The sequence below is a fragment of the Sturnira hondurensis genome, unplaced genomic scaffold (assembly GCF_014824575.4).
Source record: "Sturnira hondurensis isolate 20B ecotype Veracruz unplaced genomic scaffold, ASM1482457v3 Scaffold0007865, whole genome shotgun sequence".
Classification (NCBI taxonomy): domain Eukaryota; kingdom Metazoa; phylum Chordata; class Mammalia; order Chiroptera; family Phyllostomidae; genus Sturnira; species Sturnira hondurensis.
In genome coordinates this window covers 12394148-12417347 of record NW_028080496.1, presented here as the reverse complement: position 1 = coordinate 12417347, position 23200 = coordinate 12394148, and the positions used below count along the sequence as shown (strand labels likewise).

General features: G+C 52.7%; 1 protein-coding gene across 1 annotated transcript in view; it reads right to left on the bottom strand.

Annotated features, from left to right (window-relative positions):
- Positions 1-1058: 1058 nt before the first annotated feature.
- LOC118992078 (neuronal acetylcholine receptor subunit alpha-7) overlaps positions 1059-23200 on the bottom strand; it is a 61135-nt gene continuing 38993 nt past the window's right edge. The window contains exons 4-10 of the mRNA XM_037053825.1: positions 22665-22774; positions 12498-12577; positions 11193-11360; positions 9893-10087; positions 8898-8984; positions 6503-6612; positions 1059-2470 (exon numbers count right to left, since the gene is read on the bottom strand). Coding sequence (XP_036909720.1) covers positions 1946-2470; positions 6503-6612; positions 8898-8984; positions 9893-10087; positions 11193-11360; positions 12498-12577; positions 22665-22774 — 1275 coding nt within the window. The 3' untranslated portion in view covers positions 1059-1945. The remainder of the gene's footprint in view (positions 2471-6502; positions 6613-8897; positions 8985-9892; positions 10088-11192; positions 11361-12497; positions 12578-22664; positions 22775-23200) is intronic.

The following is a 23200-nucleotide window of genomic DNA, read 5'->3' as shown; positions in this document are numbered from 1 at the left end:
ACAAGTCACCATCTTCCCCACTACAAACAAGTCCACATGCATCAGCCAGAAACGAGTGAAGTAAATGGCTGGAGAAATGTATGCGATTTCTTTTACTCTGAAAATTTTAATTCTAAGTTGGGGGGCCACGGCACACCGGAGATCCCAGGCCACAAAGCCTGCTGCACATCTGAGCTCCGGGCAGTGACTGGAGGACACGATTGAATAGGAGATGTTTTCTTTTTTTTTTTAATATTTTATTTATTTATCTTTAGAGGGGAAGGGAAGGAGAGAGGAAGAGAAATACCAATGTATGGTTGCTTCTTGTGCATGCCCTGCTGGGAACTGGCTCCTGCCGGGAACTGGCCTGCAACCCAAGCATGTGTCCTGACTGGGAATAGAACCGCGATCATCTGGTTCGCAGGCCTGCGCTCAGTCCACTGAGCTACACCAGCCAGGGCAGATGTTTTCTTGTATCTCCCTCCGATGTTATCAAAAAATAAGAAAGATGGGGAGGGGCCAAAGGATTAGCATTAGCCGGACAGCCTGAGTGGTGAGTTCTGTCACTATATAAGTTCAACATTGGAGTTTCCTTGGCTTTCAAAACACACGTCGCACAGCTTTCTAGGCTGAGCTGGGTGGACGGGCTGTGGGGAAGCAGGTCCCCAAAAGCCAGGCACCCGAGTTACTGGCTGTGCAGCCACAGTTGGCCCTCCAGCCCCTCCTGCTGACCACGACTGCCTGTCATCAGGGAAGCCTGAGCCACACCATCCCCTCCTGGACACAGGGAACAAGAAGAGGTCCCAGCCCCTTGCCCTTGCCCTGAAACAGAAAAAGCACACGATACTTTCATGTTATATTGTGCACTTCTAGGGATCCACAGATTTCAAAGCCATATCTACCCCGTACATGTGCACACATCTAACGCATTCATTTTAAAAACACACACACGGCTTAATTTAGCTTTAGATGTTTCATTATCTAAATGGTAATTCTTTTTATTTTCTTATCCACACCTGAAGACATTTTTTCATTGCCTCTTGAGAGAGTGAAAACATTGATGTGAGAGAGAAACATCCATTGGTCGCCTACTGTACGCGCACGAACTGGGGAATCAAACCCACAACCCAGGTGTACCCCTTGACTGGGAATCGAACCCTCAGCTCCCTGGTTACAGGATGATGCTCTAAGTAAATGAGCCCCACCTGCTAGGGCTGGGCTGGTAATTCTGACAGAACACCCCCACCCTCTGGGTTTTGCAGGGCAGAGCAGATCACTTGCCCCCTGTGTCGGGGGCACCCCATCCTCAGGGGGCTCGCTTGAACTCTACAGAAACCGCCCTGGCTTGACCTGTCCGGTCCTCCTTGGATGAGGCCGGGTGGCAAAAACTGAGCTGGTAAGAGGATCATTTACAAGGTCAGCTACGTCTTTCTGTCTTTTTTAAACATTGAAACAGCACAAAACTACTTCTACCAACTGTCTTGATAAATGAAATCTGAACTATAGAAAAATCAGCCGTTAGTGTTTAGCTTTAGTTAGGTTTAGGTCTGTTTCCTGTCACCAGCCAGCTATTGGAATGAATTTAGTGAATGGGGTACATTATTACCGGAAGCAGAACCGATCAGGTGTGTGCACGGGCCAAAGCAGACGTGGAATTGTCACACACGTGACATGCAGGCATGCAAGACCAGGCGTGAAGGCCCCTCTGCCTGGCCCTCTTGGCCACCCTGCCTCCTAGCTGGGCTCACCAGGAAGCAGGGACGGGCAGAAAGACCTTCCAGGGTTCCCACTGACTAGGAGGCCGTTCCAAGGACAGCCAGCCGCCCCTCTGAAAAGATGAAACAAAAACGCGCTGACATCCTGAAAGTGACAAGGACACTGGAACAGATGCGACTGAGGGCGATCCACCCCCCAAGACCCGGTCACCACCAGCCTGTACGTGTCCTGCCCGCTGGGAGGCAGCTGGTCAAGCAAAGTCTTTGGACACAGCTTCGACGAAGTTGGGCGCCGACATGAGGATGCCGATGGTGCAGATGATGGTGAAGACGGAGAAGGCCATGAGGCACAGGCGGTCCACCACGCAGGCCGCGAACTTCCACTCGCTGCACACGGCCTCGCTCTCGTCCTGGCTGCGGAAGCGGTTGGCGATGTAGCGCACCTCCTCCAGGATCTTGGCGAGCTCCGGGTCACCCTCAGAGGGCGGCCCGCCGTGCAGGAGGTGCTCGTCGTGCGCGTGCGCCGGGGAGCAGGCCAGGCGGCCGCACACGACCCCCGAGTCCGGCGTAGGGGCGCAGTGCACTCCGTCCAGGCCGCGGAAGCCGATGTAGAGCAGGTTGCCATTGGGGGCTGGCGGCCCCGCCACCGCGCTCATCTCCACGCTGGCCAGGCTGCAGCGGCGCGGCTTGTGCTGGCACGCGGGGCGCACCTTGTCCTCGCCCGGCCGCTTCATGCGCAGGAACCAGGCGCACCAGTTGAGGAGGATGACCCTGGTCTGGGGAGACACAAAGGAGCGTGAGGAGCGGCCGGGACTCTCTCACCAGCCGGTGGAACCCTACAGCACCCTGGGGGCGGCGGGCACCCCTCGCCCTCCGGGGAAGGAGTGGGATTCTTCTCCGAGGGAAGACAGCTGGGTGGGAAGAGAAGCCTGCCTTGATTGGAACTACAGCCCTAGACTGTGTGAACAAGGGAAGTGGCTTTGCCTCTCTGATCCTTCCTGACTTAACGCCCAGAGATTTTATTTTACTTTACTACATCAAAGTGTGGTTCCACCTATCTGTGCATTCATTGGTTGATTCCTGTACCTCCCTTGACCAGGGATCCAACCTGTAACCCTGGTGCACGGGAATGACATTCCAACCAACTGAGCCACCCAGCCAGGACGCCCCAGAGGTTTTTAGTTTACAAGGGCAACCCAGTGACATGTCAGATGCTGCCGAAGCCCTAGCCTGGAGCTGCTCAAGCTGGAGTGTCCGATCACTGGCAAAGACAGGCTGGAATTTAAAAGCAAGGACAGAGAAGGTCAACAGTGTGAAACAGGAAATGAGGGGAGGGCTCCCAGGGTGGAGGGGGAAGCTCCCAGGGTGGAGGGGGCTGTGCAGGGCCAGCAGGTGCTGAACTGTCGAGGCTCATCCACTTGTTTTGTCCCATTCAATACACAGAACCGTTGGGGATTTCGCTCACCCTAGGCACCCTGTGGGTAAAAACAAAATGAAACAAACTCCTGGACACCAAGGCTGCACTAATCAGGGAGCCTAGGGACCTCCAACCTCAGTCATCAAGCTGCAAGGAAGAGTGAACGCGATCACAGGCATGAAAGTCTGAGGCGGGGGTGTCAGCCTTTCTGCAAAGGGTCAGACGGTACCTATTTTAGCCCGTGGGCCGTGAGGTCTGTTTTTCACTCTGCTCTGCTGATACAAGGCAAAAGCAGCCGCAGACAGCCTGGAAAGGAGCAGGTGTTCCTGTTTTCTAGTGAAATGTCGAATAAAATGTCATTTGTGAAAGCGCTCAGTAGGCTGGATATGGGCCTCTGACCTGAACGGTATGATCACGTGTGGCCCCCACACACAGAAGACATGGGGGGAGGGGCATGTTCTTGTTTTGCCCTCTGGTGGAAAGAGAGCCATCCGTTTGCCCTCAGATGAAGGGAGCCACCCGAGGCCTCGACGCAGGTAAAGCAACGGGTTCCTGCAGGGGCCTGTTTACACCAGAACCCGAAACACAGGGCCTGCCCTTGAAAACGTTTTCACTTTGGTTTGATGTAGGCAGGCTCCACCGGCCACATAACAGCGACTTCTGTCAGATGTGAATTTCACGTCTGTTGCACTTCCTGGTGATCATTTTTATGCCACCAAGGATGACTGCAATACACAGTAAAAGGGACAGGCAGTGAAAAGGACAAGGAAGCACGGGAGCAGTTTCCTTGTGGCTGTAAACACAGCCCTTGGTCCCAGCAGGTGGCTCTCTGCTTGCCACCCATACCCTGTGATCTCCAGTCTGCTGGCCCTCAAGGCTTTTCCACAGTCCGTGGTTTCCATGGTTTCCACGTCAGCCCTCCCCACAAGGCTCAGGAGAGACACCATATCACTGGGGCCTCTTAAAAGCTCTGCAAAGTCTGTCTATGCCCCCATGTTACAGATAAAGAAGCCAGGGTCCGAAGAGGCCAATACATTGGCTCAGGGTATCATAGGAATGACATCCCTTGACTTATGTGGACTCCTGACCTGCCCAAGGCCCCACAGGGTTCAATTTCAGACTCCCGAGAGTGTAGCCCCAACCCACCCCGAAGGCACCGGGGAGCCAGGGCCAGAGCCGGAGGGAGCACGTTGCGCAGGAGTGCGTCCAAACCAGAGGCAGCTGGGCACTCAGAGAGCCAGGCAGTAGCACCAGCAGCTTCTCCCGCCCCATGGGGGGCTCTGTGCCTCCCCGGGGGGCTCATCGCAAGCTAATATGATCCACACTGCCAAGTCCATTTTAGCTTCAATCATTGGCTTTCAAGGCTCAACTATCTCGAAAGATGACATTGTCCTCTTGGCACTCATCACACTGTGCTTGTGACCCCTTCCGTTCGGTCACAGCTTCGTTTCTGGCTGTGCAAATGTCACATAATGCCACTGCGCTCGGCAGTATCTTCTTCCGAGCTGCAGGTCATAATAAAAGCCCCTCAGAGGCTGTTTATGTTTCAAATACACTTGGAAAGAAAGAAAGAGCCACGCAGAATGCTGTGTGAAATGAGAGCGTGAGAGACAGGCTTCCTATCTCATTTGCAGCCATTGGATTTAGCACACTCTTGTGTTAAGAGGCGAATAATTATTGCTCTTCATGAAGATGTTTTTGGAACAGTCCAGCGCTGCTAGGTCATTACAAATGGCTTGGCGCCTTTCTGTCTTAATTCCCTTATTTTTTACATCAGTCCAAATATAAGACATAAGAACATGTGTTGGTATTTGCATAAACCAACACTGGAAGGGGAAAAGGGGACTTAATTCAAATGGTTTTCAGCACTGGTGGTGGAGGGAGGGGCAGGGCTAGGAGCAGAATGTCCTTGAGTGTTATCTCACTTTTATGACATGGGAATGTGTTCCCTGTTTCAAACAGATACATCAGTGGACAGAAAGTGCGTCGGGGTTAGAAAAGAGAGGACCTTTTCAAAACAAGCCCGTGGGCAGGGCAACATGCCCTGCAGATGAGCCGGCGACATTTAACAGAAGCTCGCCCTCCTGCTGGTGCAATGAGGTATGACAGTCGTTATTAAGTGTAAGAACTTGCCATGGACAAGGGTCTAAGGGGACATAGGAGCTTTGTGAAGCCATTTTTTTTAGATTCCATATATGAGCAAAATAGGTATGTGGTATCTGTTCTTCTCCACCTGATGTGTTTCATTTAGCATACCCTCTAGCTCCATCCATACTGTCACAGATGGTGATATTTAGTTTCATTTACCATACCCTCTAGCTCCATCCATACTGTCACAGATGGTGAGATTTTCTTCCTTTTTATGGCCTAGTAATATTCCATTGTGTGCATGTACCTTATCTTTATTTATCTGTTTACTGATGGCCATTTAGCCTGCTTCCGTGTCCTGGCTATTGTATATAATGCTGGAAAGCCTTTACTGCAGCTTTAAGCTTTGCTAACTTTAAAAGTATACATGCTACCAACTTACAAGATAAAAAACCTTACAAAATAGTGGCTATTCCTGTATGAACTTGGCATAACTGTAAATATTACACAACATATGTTGTTAGAAGGCCCAGATCGCCCTGCTCCTGGAGGTTCAACAAAATGCACCTTTTTATCTTGTAGCACATTTAGCCACCTGACCTTGGATGCCAGGGTCTCTAAACACGGGCTCCTTTGAACGTGAGAGGACTTTGTTAGCTTCCCGCTGTCCCCAGGCCACCCTCTCTGGACAGGAAGGCTGGAAGGTTTGCAGGGCCCAGGTCTGGAGCAGGTGGGGACAGCCCTCACAGGTGCCGGGATGGAGGGCATCGCCTGGGCTAAAGGACAGGCTATTAAATTCAATCCTTTCTTTTTCACCCATTTTCTTTTCTCCCATCCTCTGTCCCACTGGAAATGACAGACCTTCATTCAGTAGGCTTTGGACTGGCGTGCATCCCCGTGTACTGAATGTCTATTTCAGTACACAGCGATTCTCTTCTTACTGTTTGGAGGACCCAACGGCGCCGCGGTGTGCTCCTCTGGCGGCTGGGTCCAACCCCAGCGTGGTTCTCTATGGCGCATGTGCGAAAGGGAGCTTTGAAGTCTCTGTGCCAGGAGGGCGCACAGGGCAGCCAGTGTGTGGGCCCTGCTCCTGGGGCCGGGTCCTAAGAGCCGCGTCACCGTTCCGCAGGCAGAGCTGTGCAGGCAGGTGAGGTCGCAGGAGAGGCACGGCTCTTGGTTAGGGAACGCCAACTGTTGGGACTTTTTAACTAGACCGGTCATCCTGGTGCCTCGGTTCGGAGAGGCCCCGACTCCCTGCGGCAGGGGTGGGGGGTGGGGGGTGGGGGGCGGGGAAGGGACGCACCCACTTTGGCATCTGGCCGCCATCAGGGTCGTGGTGGTGGTACTGCAGCACGATGACGGTGACGACCACGGAGAGGCCCACGATGATCATGGTGCTGGCGAAGTACTGGGCTGCGGAAAGAGTGGGCGCCGGGTGAGACGCGGCCCGGTGGCGAAAAAGTCACAGGGTGGACGTGGACCCAGACCTCCAGTGAGACTCCACAGCCCCTCGCAGGGGGCTGAGGGGGTGGCTCCCACGAGAAAGCACGTGGACCTGCATTGCAATGGAAACCACCTGGATGGGGGGCATGTGGGCACCTTGTGACGACTGCAGGGCAGGGACGTGCTAGGGGTGTAACTAGAACAGACTGGGTGTCGCCTGACTGTGTTATCAGGCCTGGAGACTTGGGGGACTGGTGCGGAAGATGAGTCCTGCCCTATCTACCCAGAGGCACTGGGGGAGGTGGGTGCTGCTGGCCGTGTCAGAGGAAGAGGGCAGCGGCAGCAACTTTTCAGGCCGGGCACATGAGCTTCAGCTCTGATGGGCAACTTGTGCATCTCCACCTTGTCTCTGGTGAGAAGCAGGGGAAAGAGCTCCCTCTGGCCCTCCGACCGCCATCTGTGAGTCTGCACCGCCACCCAGCTTCCCAGGGCCTTGGGTCATTCATCGACCAGCACAGCAAGGGTGGAAACGCCTTCTCTGAAGGTTCGGTGCAGGAATTGACAGTTCTATTGGCCAGGGGCCCAGGACAAGCCTGGCATAGGGTGGCATTCCTTGATTGGCAGCTCTGATGACTAATCCTGCAATGGGGCGGAGCTATAAGTAGGAAGCGTCCTTCGGCAGAGACAAGTGTGGGCCTACACCCTGGGGATAGGGATGCCTCATGCCCTCCAGATAGGAAGGAGCTCACTGCCCTCCCCGGAGACCAGAGGTGCCTGTGACAAGCTTCTGGAGGTGGACCTCTGAGACTTAAAGTTAGCACCAGGGACCAGAAGAGGCTGGGGCCTTTGAAGGGGTGATTCAGTTAAAATGAGATCATTAGTGGGACCTCATCCAATCTGACCAGTGTCCTTCTGGGAAGGGGAGATTTGAAGATCTGGACCCAGGAAGAGACACCGGTGATGAATGCAGAGAGGATCGCATGTGAGGACCCAGCCAGAGGGCAGTCATCTGCAGGCCAGAAAAAGAGGCCTCAGAAGAAACCACCTACCAACACCTTGCCCCTGGACTTCCAGCTTCCAGAACTGTGAGCAGATACTTTTTTGTGTTGGAAGCCCCCAGTATGTGGGATTGCACTGGGATGTCTCCAGCAGGCTAATGCAATGACCTAGGGAGGGACGTGGGGTGAAAGGATCTCACAGCTGAAATGTCAAAACCTAGGTCAAGGCCAACAGCATTCTGTCCTTCCAGACACGGGCTGTGGACCAGCCATGCCTTCCCCATTGGCTGGTCAGTCAGGGCCTGGTCTACCCACCACCCACTGAAGGTGGTTTCCGCTGTGCGTCCCTGTTGAAAGCACTGTGTTGTAAGGTGGTAGGAATGGTGGCAGCCCATCACGTTCATGAAGTCTGTGTAAGCCTCCCCCACTCCCACCTACCCCTAGGTAACCACAAAGGATGCTGTCAGGTGGTGTGGGCCCACAGGAGTGATTGCAGATGGCATTCCTGCTTCTGTCCCCCACTGCCAAAGGGGGCAGTGACTCTAGTGTGAAACCTAATACCCAGTGGCAGAGTGTTTGCTTCCTGTTTTCACATCCGGCCAGGAGAGCCGGTTCCCTGGCCAGGACAGAGCCCTGGCCGCAGTGGTGAGGGTGCCAGATCCTAACCGGTGCACCACTGAGAGCCCCTTCACGGGGCCCTGCATATCCGGTCCAGGGGAGCTCCCAGCACAAAGCAATGCTGTCCCCTGTCCCTGTCATCCCCAACAGAAAGTCATAATTAGATCTGTCCTGGCTGAAGCACATTTGTCCTGCTTGCATGCCCATGCATGCTCCAACTTGACACGGAGACATCACATTATCCCAGGAAACAGTGGCTAAGAATCGAAGTGTGTGCCCATCCCGTTTTAACAAAGGGTTTGTGAGAAGGCGATGATTCGAGCTACAATAATGAATCTCTCATGGGAAAATCTCTGGCTCCAAAACAAACATGAAGGGAAGAAGTAGGGAGGAAGGGGGCATTTCTGCATCTTAGAGCCAAACTGCAAAGCTGAACTCCACACTGCACTCACCTGTGCCCAGGTGAGCAGAGGCCACAAACCACTCTGAATAGTTATCAGACACCTCCTCACGGCAGACGCCAGGGGGCGCTGCAGCTCTCCATGATCTTGGAAGAGGCCCCTTGCCCAGAACCTGTGCCAGGAGATTCCGGGGGCCCCCTGTAAGCCCGTCTCCAAACACAGCCCGACGCTGGCTTACCTATCAAGGGCACTGAGTCGGATGTCGCAGGCATGATCTCAGCCACCAACAGCATGAAGACGGTGAGAGAGAGCAAAACTGTTATCCCTGAAAGAAAAACAAGGGGCGCCAGAGACAGACCGACCTAAGACCTCACACCCATCTAATGGGATTCTACCCTTCGAGTCAGAGAACTCGAAAGTGTCTGGGCGAGGGGCAGGTGTGTCCAAGACACTCCCGAAAGCAACTGCCTGGTTCCCTGTACTTATGGGATGGGCAGTTCTCCGGGGACAGTCACGGCATTGAGAAGTGCTTGGTGGAGCAAAATTTCAGAGCCAGAGTTTTAGAAGGACACAAAACAAATCACTGCAGTTAGCGTTAGTATCTCTTGTTTTTTTATTACTTTAGTGTTGAGAGGTGGCCTCGTTTGGCAGGAAAAAGAAAAGAGCCCGTTCAAAGTCCTGACTTTGCTACTCACTAGCTGTGCAACCTTGAATGAGTCACCGAACGTGCCCCAGCCTTGCGTTCAGAAGATACGGATGTGACAATGGTTTATACATACACCAAATATGCTCTTTGGTAACTGTGAGAATTTGAGAAACTCATTTGGCCATTGTAAGTGTTAAATGATCTTGCTATTGGATGACCCTAAGGAGTTACACTGTGTAGGGCAATTTGCAAATGCAAGCTGATAATGGATTAAATGCACCGTCTGCGGTGCACGTGCACGCTGGCTGGTTGCTGTCAAAAAGCAGAGTGAGGTGGCAGGAGGGAAGAAGGGACCCTTCCCTGGGGGTCCCCACGTTCCGTGTAGGATCAGAGGGTGCTGTGGTACCTCAGCAGGGCGTGACAACCACACAGAGCTGACGCCAGCAGCCTGTGGTTCAGGGTGACGTCTTGAGCCAGGCGGCCCTGTCTAACTTTTCCCTCCGTGCGCCTGGCGCTGTCCAGAGTGCTGAACCCCGCACATCGCCCTCCCGTCTGGTCTCAGATTCCCAGGGAAGATGAGCACTTACCTAGGGAGATTTTCTCCCCGGAATCTGCCGGGAGCAGGAAGACCAGGAGGGCCAGGGCCGAGATGAGCACACAGGGGATGAGCAGGTTGAGACCGTAGTAGAGGGTCCGGCGGCGGATGGTCACGGTGAAGGTGATGTCCGGGTACGGCTCTTTACAGCATCCATAGAACTTCTCGCTCCGCTTGCCCGGGATGCCTGCGTGGGGAGGGGAGAAGGGGAACCATTGCTCATGTGAAACTACCCTGTTTGTTCAGTTGAATGCGTAGCACACGAAACACAGCCATGGAGTAATTTACGTGCTAAAAAGCTGGGCAGTCAGTGTTTGAATAAACACTTCCTGTTTTATCAGAGTTGTTTGGGAGTGTCTTAGCGACAGGTGACCAAATTAGCAGAATTGTTTGATGGGTTGGAACCACATGTGCTTACAGGCCGAATGTTTGTGCCCCGCGCCCAAGTTCATATGTTGAAAACTAGCCCCCAAGGTCACGGCATTAGGAGGTGGGACCTTTGGGAGGTGACTAGGTCAGGAGTGTAGCGTTACACTCTTGACACGGGATTAGGGACCTTAGAAATGAGACCCCAGATTGCTGGCGGGCCCCCTCCGCCATGTGAGAACCCAGAAGACCACAGCTATCTCTGAGATGGAAAGCCGCCCTCACCAGACACTGAATCTGCTGGTGCCTGGATGTTGGACTCCAAGCGCCCAGAATTGTGAGAAATAAACTTCAATCATTCATAAGCCACTCAGTCTGTGGTCTTCTGTTATAGCAGCTGAGCGGACTGAGACACCATGATTATAAATAACACAGGGGTCCGGCACACATAACGCCACTTTTTATTCCACAATCACAAGCACGTGATTCTGTAACAGAGCACTCACACACTCAAGCACACCACAGGCCATTTTAGGTGAAATGGCCAACTTCAAACTATAAATTACTGCACCCATGTCATGACCCTACCAAACACACTCAAGCAGGCATCACCTCCACTGGACCCTGTGTCTTGTAAACATCACACCATGATAAATGGAGCAGATCCGGACCACGCAGGGACGCCCATAGAACTAGCGCCATTGGAATGTCTCTTACTGAGCCCCTCGTAGGAAGCACCGAACTTGCTAATTGCTTTTGTTTCTAATCCTCTAGCTTTCAGTAAATCGTGGAGGGAACTGCAGGGTGCCATAAATCCTCCCCCCACCCAAAAGCAGAGTGGACACAAAAGCCCCCAACGTCTAAGCCAGCACAGGAATAAAGCAGTTTCCTCTGGGCAGCGAGCGTTGCATCCGTGCAGGGCCTACCCATGAGGTCCCACTCTCCGTTTGGGATGTAGCCACTGGTGTCCGCCTCCCGCATCTGCAGATCCAAGGACCAGCCACCGTAGGACCAGGACCCGAACTTCAGTTTGCACTGCTGCACATCGAAGGGGAACCAGCGCACGTCGATGTAGCAGGAGCTCTTGAATATGCCTGTGCAGGTGACCGGCACTATCAGAACACGAGTGTGTGTGTGCACGCAAGCATGTATACTGTATCACACATACAAGTTATATGTAATGTTACTCAGCCTTTCCAATGATGGACATCCTGCCATTTGCCACAACGTGGATGAAACTTGAGGGCCTTATGCTGAGTGAAACAAAGACAAGCACTATATAGGGTATCACTTATACATGGAATTGGACAAAAAAAGTCGAACTCACAGAAACAGAGTTGCATGGTGGTTGCCAGGGTATAAGATGCCTAAGTTTGAAGGACTGGACATACAACATGGTGACTATGGCTAATAGTATTGTAAACTTGCAATGTGCTAAGAGAATAGATCTGAAGCATCTTTTAAAAAAGGTGAGGGTGTGAGGTGATGGCTGTGTGATTGTCTTGATTGTGCAAACAATTTCATGGTGTTTATGCGTGTTGTCATCACATTGCACAACCTGTCAACTACACCTCAATAAAGCTGGAAAATGTTAAAAATAAAAATGCATAAACACACAGCCATGCCTTGGTCTCCAGCCTCATGTGCCGTTCACCACACACGACGCCCGCCCCTCACAGAGTAAGAATCTCGTCCTCCAATAAAGGGCTGGTGAGTTAAACATGACATTCTTTGCAATGCTCCACATGTCTTTTTTTATCCTCACCCAATGACATATTTTTAAAAATTGATTTTAGAGAGGAAAGGAAGGAGAGAGAGAAAGAGAGAAGAAAACACCAATGTGAGAGAGAAACATTGATCGGGTGCCTCTTCTACATGCCCTGACTGGGGATCGAACCAGCAACCTTTTGCTGTATGGGATGATGCTCCAAGCAGCCAAACCATCCAGCCAGGGCCGCCTGTCTTTTTGATCAGTGCTTTGTGCACACATTCTCTGGCCCTCTCATCCCCCCCTGGAAGAGGAGGCAATGAGGGCACTAGGGCCTCTCCACTGAGTGTGGCCAGAGAGGCTCTAAGCCCATATTACCCCTCCAGACGGCAGCTGGGCCTTCCGGAATAAGCAGCATCTTTAAGCAAGGTCAGAGTCAGCCCACAGCTCCTGGGAGAACCGTCAAGACTGACACCCAAACTCAGCCTGCCTCGCTGTGGGGGGACCGAGAAAGCAGTCTTACCTGGAGGGAGGTACTGGCAATGCCCAGAAGAATTCACCAGCACGTTGGTGTGGAACGTGGCATCAAATCGCTCATCGGCACTGCAAACAGGAAGGGGATTTCATGAGCTGGTACCACCCCCGGCGCCCTCTGGCCCGGCACCCCTGCGGTCCAAGTAACTTTGTCAGGTGCTGCTGTTTGCTCTCTGGCCACCCCGGCGTCGGTCCAGGAACATGTTTTGCAGCTGACCTGAATGATCTCCTCAGACAGGCCCGAAGGGGCCAATATCCGCTCCCATTTCATTGAAACTGTGATTTTTTTCATGTGCCTCTAAAACAAAGTTCTGCGCAAAACTGGAACCCGGGGACAACTGGGGAGGGCGTCGGCCGACGGGAATTCAGCCCCTGTGTAGGAGGGGAGATCGGGTGAGGCACATGGCCTCAGAGCTCTAGTTCCACAAAATGCTCATTCTTGGCAGAGACAGGACAAATGTCTCTTGTTTTCTGTATTCTTTGGCATCTGGGGCCTTGCTGACTGGGGCTGGGCGGGGGGCGTCGGGCGGGGCACTGTCCCCTTTCCTCACCTGCCAGGGCTGGCCAGTTCCTAGAGGTGGTAAACCACCAGCTCATGAGTGCAGGTCTCAAATACAGACTGACCAGCGCATAGACCCCACCCCAGCATCCCCTTTGTTGGGGTCCCACACTCCAGGCCACTATCCATGTGCCCTCATCACCCAGGGCCGCATGCCAGACAGCTAAGGACAGTCCCAGGGCCCCAGAGCCTGCTGGAATTATTCAAAAGCCACCCCCCAGCTTTCTCCCCACCCCTTTCCTGCCCATGACCCCTCCCTCGGCCTCCTGTGCAGCCCCAGTGCCTCCCCGTGGGGCCCTGCCTGTCCATGCCTCCCGATGCTAGGGAACTCTGAGTATGACAGACGTCTTCCTTCACGACAGACATTTCTGTGTCGGCATGTCTTATCACGTCTAACTAAAGCGAATCTCGAGTGCCCTCCAAACGCAGCCCCTACGCGTTAGTTTTAAAAAGTAAACTGTCTTAAGAAACTCAGGCTGCTGGTCAAGGGGCTGGCGCCGCAGCACAGAGCTGCATTTATTTTAGCACCTAGGGACCTCTGGCAGGGTTGCCCCACTTTCTGCGGAGCCCGAGGCAGCCTCTTCTATTCCTCCGGGTCTTTAAATGCAAAACTCAGATCAAAAGGCAGTTGAGAACAGCCTTCGGTGTGACAGATGCCTTCGGTGTGACAGACTTGGAAAGAGATCCAAGAAGAGAAGTCAGTGAAAGGCATCAACTGTTACTGCTTGGAGAAGTCTCATTCTCCCCAAAAGGGAAGAGCGTATCGCATTTAGGAAACCAAAAAGCAACATGGAAGTTCAAATATGAGTTGCAAAATAAATTGTTATTATACGTGACTGAGAGGGTGGGCTGGTAAAACTCAGAGAAGAAACATAGAACAGACAATGAGGGCCTCAGAGTACAGGCCAGGGGGGGCTCACTAAGCAGAAGAGCTGGAGGGCTCTGGCTGGGTGGCTCAGTTGGTTGGAGCATCGTCACGCGCACCAAAAGGTTATGGGTTCGATTCCTGGTCAGGACATATACCTGGGTTGTGGGTTTGATCCCTGGTCAGGGCATATACAGGAGGCAGCCAATCAATGTTTCTCTCTCTTTCTTTCTCTCTACTACCCCTTACAATCAGTAAACATGTTCTCGGGTGAGGATTAAAAAAAAGAGAAAGACAGAGAGGAATTATCCAAGAAATCACACAGACAAATTTCCTAGACCCTAAAGGAACCAGTCAAGAACGAGGGCAAGGAGAGGCGTTCCCCAGGAGTGTGTCCTCAGAGGACTTGATTCTCAGGGTCATGGACTTCAGGATCAGCTCCAGAGAAATGAGGGTGAACACTGATTAAGAGGAAGTCAGCTGTTGAACTGACCCTGGAGACTAAAAAGGGGTTTTGATGTGAGGTGTACAGGGGGCCTGGAAAAGGGGCAGGAGCCAAATTATAGCAGGGTATGAGGGGTCTCTGGGGAGTGGGTTCCAATGTGGAGAATAAGTAATACACAAGAAAACACCATGGACTTGATTAAGGACACTGTTTTGGGTTTGTTTGTTTTTTTTAAATCCTCACCTGAGGACATTTTCCATTGATTTGAGAGAGGGATGAGGAGAAAAAGGAAGAGAGAGAAACATCGATGTGAAAGTGAAATATCAATTGGTTGCCTCTCTTATGTGCTCCAACCAGGGATTGAACCCACAACCTAGGCATGTGCCCAGACCGGGAATCAAACACTCAGCCATTTGGTACAGGGAATGGCGCTCCAACCAACTGAGCCATGTGGCCATGGCAAGGATATTGTTTTTTAAAATCTTGTAAAAAGAAAGAAAAAAAGGCAACCAGAAATTCCAGGTGAAAAAACCTGTAGGAGAAAGTCATGGTTTGAATATGAAACAAAAATCTAACAAAGCTTAAAGGGAGGAGGAAGAGGCTAAAGAATAATTATAAAAGAATATGATTATGATTAATCACAAAAGAATAGTGATCTGAGATGAAGAAATACAGCCTCCCCTTACTTCTAAACAGAGAGAAGGAGAGAAGGAAGCGGGCTGAGGATGAAAATCTTTGCTTGACAGTAGTCTGTACCAAACTGTTTTTTTTTAATTGATTTGAGAGAGAGGCATTGATATGAGAGACATCGATTGGTTGCCTCCCGCACACACACAACCAGAGATCAAATTGGCAACCTAGGCATGTGCCCTGACCAGGAATCGAACCGGCAACTTCTTGGTAGTGTACAGGGTGATGCTCCAACAAACGGAGCAGCAACCCAGCCAGGGCAGCACCCAACTGTTCTGACGAGTCACATGATAAACAGCGAATGGGCATTCAACAGCTGACCATAGGGACCTCTATGGAGCATTACAGTGCGATGTTGCAACCAGGTTCCCTGGAACCTTTCCCATCCGCAGAGGTGCTTTCTGCAAGTGTTTCATTCCCAGATTTTCTTTCCACATTTAAAAACTCCTAATAAAAGTCCAAACACACTCCAGCAACTGTTTACAAATTTGTGACCCTTCACAGAGACTGCCGGAGTATTCATCCGCGCGGTCCGTTGAACTCCTTTCCGGATGGAAGTTAAACTCAAACTGCTCTAGCCCTGAAGGGGCGTATGTTTTGCACCTCTTGTAAGAGAGCCACCCCGTGTGGGATTGCAGATTCACACGGCTCTTTTGGAAAATGTACACCGCTGACAATTCTGGTACAGACGCTGCACCTGGCTGGGCATGCGTTCCCGCCACTGCACTGGCAGAAACCCAAAGTGGGATGCCCGGGCGCAGGCGCAGGAGAAGCGGAGCTTCGCCTGTTTCCAGCTAGGGTGCTTCCTGTCTGGTTTCTCTGTCTGCAGCGAAGACCACCAGCATTGGTTACAACCGCGATTCAATTCTAGGAGGAAGAAAAAAAATCCTCCCAGCTCTTCCTGCACACAACTGGGTCAATTTAATTGAAGAGACCCTTGAGATTGGAAGACAAATGGTTTAAAAAAAAAGAGAGGTAAAAACCTGTTACTATTAGCAACAGCTCACCTGTGTGACTCAGTGATTTCTCAGTATGGCTCAAGCAAAGCAGAAAATTGAGATAAATGAGACCAGACCACTGCCATCATTAGCCAAATGCAAATCTTAATATTCTCGACGCCAGTTGTAGGGTTCTCTCCCCTGGGCAAACTGACCATTTTGCAGAAATGGTATTATAAAAGTAAACTCTTACAATAAGCGTGTGCTGACACCTCTCTCCTGTCGGTTTTGACCATGAGGGTGGAGATGCAGTTTGTTTGGAAAAGGGCCCTGCTCCTACACACTCAGGGTCCGATGTGTCCCTATGCACAGGAGTGACCAAAGCCCCTGCAAGGACCTGGGAGGGGACAGTGTCAGCTCTGTCGTCCACACCTCTGGGGCCTTGTGCACCTGGGGATTTCCAGCACAGGAAAGTCCTGCCCAAGGCCTGCCGAAGGCCAGGCGGCCTACGCTTTCCAGCTGGTCCAGGTAGAAAGATCGATGGCTACAGAAGGCAGAGCCTGTTTCCTCCTGATAAAGACGTAAAAATAATTGCTTCCAGACCCCTTCCCCTGATTCCCAATTCCTGAGACCAAGTACTCCACGACCCCACCTTACCTGGACCCGCCCCCCACCTGGTGTCAGACTGTTAACCCCTGCATCAACAGGACACACAGCTGCTGGCGTGTAGCAGTACATCTTCCTAGTCACCCCTGACTGTATGGGTCCCCTCACTTTCCTTCAGGCAGATCAAACCCACAACCCTCACTGGACAGGACAATGCCCCGACCAGCGGAGCCACCTGGCCAGGGCTGAGACCTGTATGATTGCAGTAGCCAATGTCACCCCAATCCCCAAAGAATTCCATTCAAATTAAAAAATCAAATCAAATCAAAATTAGTTTAGCCTGGCCAGGGTACACACCAAGGTGATAGGTTTCATTCCTAATCAGGGAGCATCCAGGAGGCAACCAATGTCTCTCTCTCTCCAATTAATGAACATATTCTCAGGTGGGCATTAAAAAAAATTACATAGGTTCCAGGTATTCAATTCTATGATATATCATCTGCACACTGTATTGTGTGTTCACCACCCCGAGTCCAGTCTCCTTCCCTCACCATTTACCCCTTTACCCTCTTCTTCCTCCCCCACCCCATTCCCCTCTGGTCAGCAGCACTCTGTTGTGTGTGTCCATAAGTTTGGTTTTTGCTCAATCCCTTCCCCTTTTCCACCCAGCTTCCGAACCCCTCTCCCCTCTGACGACTGTCAGACTGTCCTCTGTGTCTATGAGTCTTAGACTAATTTCTAAGGGAGCCTTCCCCTGTAGGTCGAAGGCAGCACAGCCCCAGAGGGCAGTGGATATTCTCACAGCAGAATGAGGGGAGGGGAGGGCTGACCGTGGCCCCACCCCTGGGCTGCACGCCCCTCCCCCACCAGCTGGTGGTGATGACTGAACATCCCATCAGGTTCCTGTCTCCCGTATTTATTACACAGACCCTCACAGTCACGTGGGCTGTCTGTCTGGTGCCACTGAGATCAATAAGCTCATTTACAAAGGCCATGGTCTTGGGCACGATCGGTCCCGCCGCCCTCTGGGTGCAGAGAGGGGGCTGCCCGGCAGACTGGCCCTGAGCCCTGGCTGGGGCTGCCGGCCTGGCCATCCTCGAGCAAAGTGTCTCTAGACAACTCTGCCCACTGTAGCTCCTGGCCCCGACATCCTGCTCAAACCCTTTGCACAGCGGCTTGCCTGTCGTCACTCTGAGCCAGCTGACAAGGGGTTCGGTCCCAGACAAGTTGAAGGTCAGATGCCGAGGAAAGGTCATTGAGAAGCCACGAGATGGAAACTGGGGAAGGACGGGGTCACTTGTTCCAGGATGAAAGACGAAAGGCCACAGCGGGGAAGCCCAGGGGAGGTCTGGGAGCCGAGCTGACTCAGGCACAGACACAGAGGAGTCGTTTTGCTTTGTGTGACTCGCCGCAGAACAAGCCCACTCCAGCCGTGTAAAAGTACACCAGAGGCGGCCCGGCCTGAGGCCCCTGACACGCCGGACACACGGCTGGCTGACCTGGGGCAAGTGGCCACCGGCTCTGAGCACCACCTCTCCACCCTGGTAAAGATGGGTGCTCATACCGACTTTGGGGCACTTTGCAGAGAGGGGGCACCGCTCAGAGAGGCCAAGGCCCCCTGCTGGCAGCCCACGTTGTTGGAACACACGCAGCTCTCAGGGAAGCTGCTGCCATTCACAAGGGCACCGTCCTGGCTCTTTGTGGTCTCTCCCCTCTGCCTGTCCTGCTGCGGGCTGAGAAACCCCCTGAGTCCCAGGACGCTGTCCCTGCCTCTCCCGTCATCCATCACCGCTGTGCTCCCCACCTGGAGCTGGGCTTGAATCTCCCACCCGCCCCAGGGGTAAAGGCTTGGAACTCTAGTGCGTGACTCTGGCGTTCGGTGGCCAACTGCATTGACCACTGTCCCTCCCATGCCCAGGGCCCTGACAGCTGCCAACTCTGAGCCCCTGCTTCCCTGTTCGAGGCCAGGGGCCCTGGCCACCAAGCACCCTCGGTCCACGCGTGGGGCAGGCAAGTGGAGCTGGCCCCTGGAAGCAGCTGTGAACCCCTGTCAGAGGCGGTGGCAGCCGCCCTGAGCTCTCCCATGGGCACAGGCCCCATTGCCCACAGAAGCAGCTCGCTTTTGAATGCATTCTGTGTTGGCTTTCCACCTCCCTCCCTCCCATCTCACTTCCTCTCCCAAGTAAACTACGTGCACTGAAGCCCTTGTCTTGGGTGGACTTCTGGGGGAGCCTGAGACACTTGGTAAGAAAATAAATTCTATTTCACTGACAACTCATTGATTAGCACAATATGAGCCCTCATGGGCTGGATCACACCACACCTGAGTTTGTCCTACATGCATTGCTCCCACCCCAGACTCTGCCATCAGCCACAGGGTCATGTGAACACGTGACAGAGAGAGGCTGTGGCCAGAGGACAGCACTCTCAGAGCCAGACGCAAGCCTGAGACGCACAAATATAGGTTTGTACAGGCTGTGAGAAAGGGATGGTGGAGCCCTGGCCATGTGGCTCGGTTGGTTGGAGCACTGTCTCATACACCAAAGGGTGGCAGGTTCGATTCCTGGTTAGAGCACGTACGAGAGGCAACTGATCAATGTTTCTCTCTCATGTCAATGTTTCTTTCTAGCTTGTCAATAAATGTATCCTTGGGTGAAGATTGAAAAGAAAAAGAAAGAAAAGAATGGTTTACACCCCACAGTGTCCTAAAAATGCAGAGGCAACAAAAGCTTCTTCAATACATTCATCAGCAAAGATCAACAAACATTGTTGTTACAGGATTTTCTGCCTGGCTGGCTTGAGAACGGAGAAGCCCAGAGAGGCAGGGGCAGCTGCCTGAGGCTGCACAGCACGGGGGCAGCCAAGATGGCCAGGTTCAGGCTGATTACCAATGCCAGCGAGGCATTTATCTGCCCAAAGGGAAAAGCCATGAGTGACAAGCCGTCCAGAACTGACCCTCATTTGGGGCCTGGTGGTGTTCAGAGAAATCCCTGAACTTCAGGCTTAAAGTAAAGGGGAACAAAGCGAGCAAGAAGCCCCTGGGGTCAGCACCTGGCAGGCGTGTTTTTCGCCACGCCCATGTTCTCACTGAATGCCCCGGCCGCCTGGCTGGCAACACGGAGCCCTGCTCGCCATCCATCAGGGAAATAAAGCAGACAGTCCCAGGGCTGATACAGAGATGGCTGGTTTGCAGGCACCCAGCCTGCTCTGAGCAGGAAAAATGGATTATTGATACACCTCACCAGCCATTAGCAGCTCACGCTGGGACTTCAGTGTCCAACTGGAGCGGAGCATGCAACGTGATAGATGTGTTGTGACACTTTGCCTACACTGATCCAGGGCTCCTTTCAGAGCCATGGCGACCCCGAGCAATGGCACAGCCCCTCCTCAGGGAAAAGCCCCCTCATGCACACACATGAACCAGACATCACGTGAGGCTGCAGGGGTAGCTTATCAGGTGCCTGGCACCTGGCAGAAAGATTTAAGCTCATTTCTCCAAATCCCCAATAACACAGCATCAGAACGTCAGGACCTCATTAAACCCAAGCTGGTTTGGGTTCTTCCTGTGTCCATTTTTGGATTCAGTCCCAGTTTCCGTTTCCGTCCTTCTCCTTCCCTAGCTCTCCCGTGGTCACGGGGACCCAGCCCCTTCGCACCTCCTCGTCCCTGCGTCCTGCCATCTCCTCTGTGCACAAATATTTTTTGAGCATGCTTTCATGCTTTCAGTGTCCAGGGGAGATGACAGACCCAACATGCTGTGAGGGGACAGGTTTTTTTTTTATGACAGCGTATGACAGAAAGACATGCCTGGGACACTGGTGGGGACAGGGGGGTCAAGCTGGAGGTGTGTGAGATGGGCAGGGCAGGAGGGGAGACCAGGCAAATGCATGCAGCCTGTGGGTGTGTAGTGGGGAGGGTGCGGGGGGGGAGGGGTCAGGTACCAATCATCTGGTTGGTGGATGGCTGGCAGGGGGTCAGGGGGTCAGCAGATGACTGCATTTGCCTTCCTATGGCTTTATTTTTTTTTAATCCTCACCTATTTCTTTTTAAAATTGATTTGAGAGAGAGTTTGAATGAGAGACAGACAGACAGACATCAATGTGACATGGAAACATCCAGCGGTTGCCTCCCATCAGCACCTCTACTGGGGATGGAACCTGCAACCTTGAGTGTGCATCCTGACCAGGGATCAAACCTGCGAACCGGCAAACCTACAACCTCTTGGCTTACGGGATGATGCTCCAACCAACAAAGCCACCGGGCTAGGGCCCTCCTACAGGCTTTGTCGGATGCCCTTGGCTGGCTGCACCTTTCAGCTACTTTCTTCATTATATTGCACAGTAAGTCTTCACTTAACATCTTCCACGGGTTCTGCCACCTGAAGGGGATCAATGTGTAATGAAACCAGTTTTGCCGTAGGCTGATCGGTACAAATAAGAGTTAAGATCCTAGAGTGTTCTGTCAGCATTGCAAGGACACTGCGTTGAACAAAACCACATTGTCACTCAAGAACCTGCTGTCGATATCTGTTTTGGTCCTTATCCCCCCGTCCCCCCCTGCAAATCTTCCACCTCCTTTCCAGTTCCACCATTTTCCTTGCTTACCAGGGGATGGCTGGTCTCTGCAGAACACGCATTCATTTCCCTCCCTCCCTGGGCACCTGGAGAACTGGGGGGCACTTCCTCTCTCGATCTGGGCTGGTTCCCTGTCGATCTGGCCACCAGCACTCACTGAACAGGCTGAGGGTTCCGAAGCTGAGTCCCTAAGGGGACTGGCAGCCCCCGTGCCCCCTCGGGGCACATCAGCCACCACGATGGGAGACTCTTGCTCCATATGGAAAAGGCTCAGGGAGACAGACCTCAGGAGAAGCCACACCTGCCAACACCTTGACCTTGGACTTCCAGCCTCCACGAGAAAATGAATTTCTGTGAGAAAATGCATTGTTGTTGTTTAAGTCACCCAGGCTGTGGTCACAGGGGGTCACGCACCTCAGCTGGTCACTAGGGGCCACTGCCTGAGATGCGTAGGAACTAATTTAAGAAGCTGGAGAGTAACAGCAAGTCGAAGGGGAACAGTCGTCCAGGGACAGGCCCACTGATTCATGAGAAACACAATCGCCAGCAGGAAGGACAGAGAGAATGGAAGTCAGCACGGGAAAGGGGACCCGTCAGCCTCCTGGAAGCAGTCAGTGAGGGACGAACGCATCGTGGGGCCTGGGGGATCACCGTGCCACCATGGAGGGCAGTGGCCGGTGGTCACAGAGGAACAGGGTTTTCCTCCCTTCCAGGCAGGACCTAAGGCCACAGCCATCGTTAGGAACTCTCTCTCTTTTTAAAATACGTAGCTGTTTATGCCATTATAAACCTTCCTGTGACGATACGCTTTGAATTCCCTCTGCGACATAGCAAAGGATTTTAACGCTTCTGGACATTGACTCCACCTGGATAGCAGCCTGTGCAGAATCTGGCCCATAAGTCAGAGACAGCCTCGGGTGACAGGTGAGTCTTGCATTTCTTGACCTCAGGAGGACTATTGAATATGGCCACCCTCTGCCTTTCTCTGTCAGCTGTGGGACAAGCTTCCAGGGGTGGCCACTTCCAGGGGTGACAGTAGCGCCCTTTGCTCAGGGCTCTCCCCATGGGCCGTGAGCACTGGGTCCAGGCAGCAGCCTCCAGTCCTGCCCCCCAGGGGCCAGCCACTTCCCCTGCTGTGACCGTGATGCTGACATCCAGGGGCACAGTCACGGCCACAGGAAAATGACTCAGCATCACTATGCACAGAAACATCTGCGCATCTGTGAGGCGCAGCCCCAGGGACGTGGCCGCGCCAGGTGGTGCACTGGGGGGCGTGAGCCTGCATGCCAATGCAGAGTTACGCTGGGGAGGGGGCGGAGCCGCTTCTCAAAGGCCCCTTCCAGAGCCTGGCGGTGCGGGGCAGCCACGGCCCCAAAGGACCGACCAAGTATCAGGCATACCCACAAAATACTCAGCCGCGTTTAGTCGTGCAGCGTAGGCAAGGGTGAATGCACGCCTTCCTTCGTCCCGTGTGCTTACCTGTTATACAGGAGAATGTCTGGCTTCCAAATCTGGCCGTCTGGGAAGCGAACGTTCTTCACGCCCGGGTATTCCGACGTGTTCCACTGTAAGTAGTGGTCTGTCCAAGACTGACAAACACAGACAAGGGCGTTGAGCATACCTGGCTTCCTTGCCGACTAACAGCACTTCTATGGGGTTATTACATAAGCGCAAAGCCAAAAAAGAGATCCAGGCGTTTATTACCATAATTGAGTTGCCAGCTATAGAATATAAAGGCACTGGGAATTAAATGATCCTTCCTTCCCAAATGACCACGAGTGACATAAAAACCGCATTTCGGATCTTGCTATCACCGTGACCACGTTCAGAGGGGCGCATGCAAGTTAATTCTAGTCCATCACGTGCCTCCCAGCAACCCCCTCCTCCCAGAGAGATAGGTGTTTTCTAGCCAAATGAACAAATATTTTGCTTTCAAACTTCTCCATAAGGATGCTTTGTAAAAATAAATGGGCTTATTTCCATTGGAAATATAAGAACCAGGCTAAAAAAACACA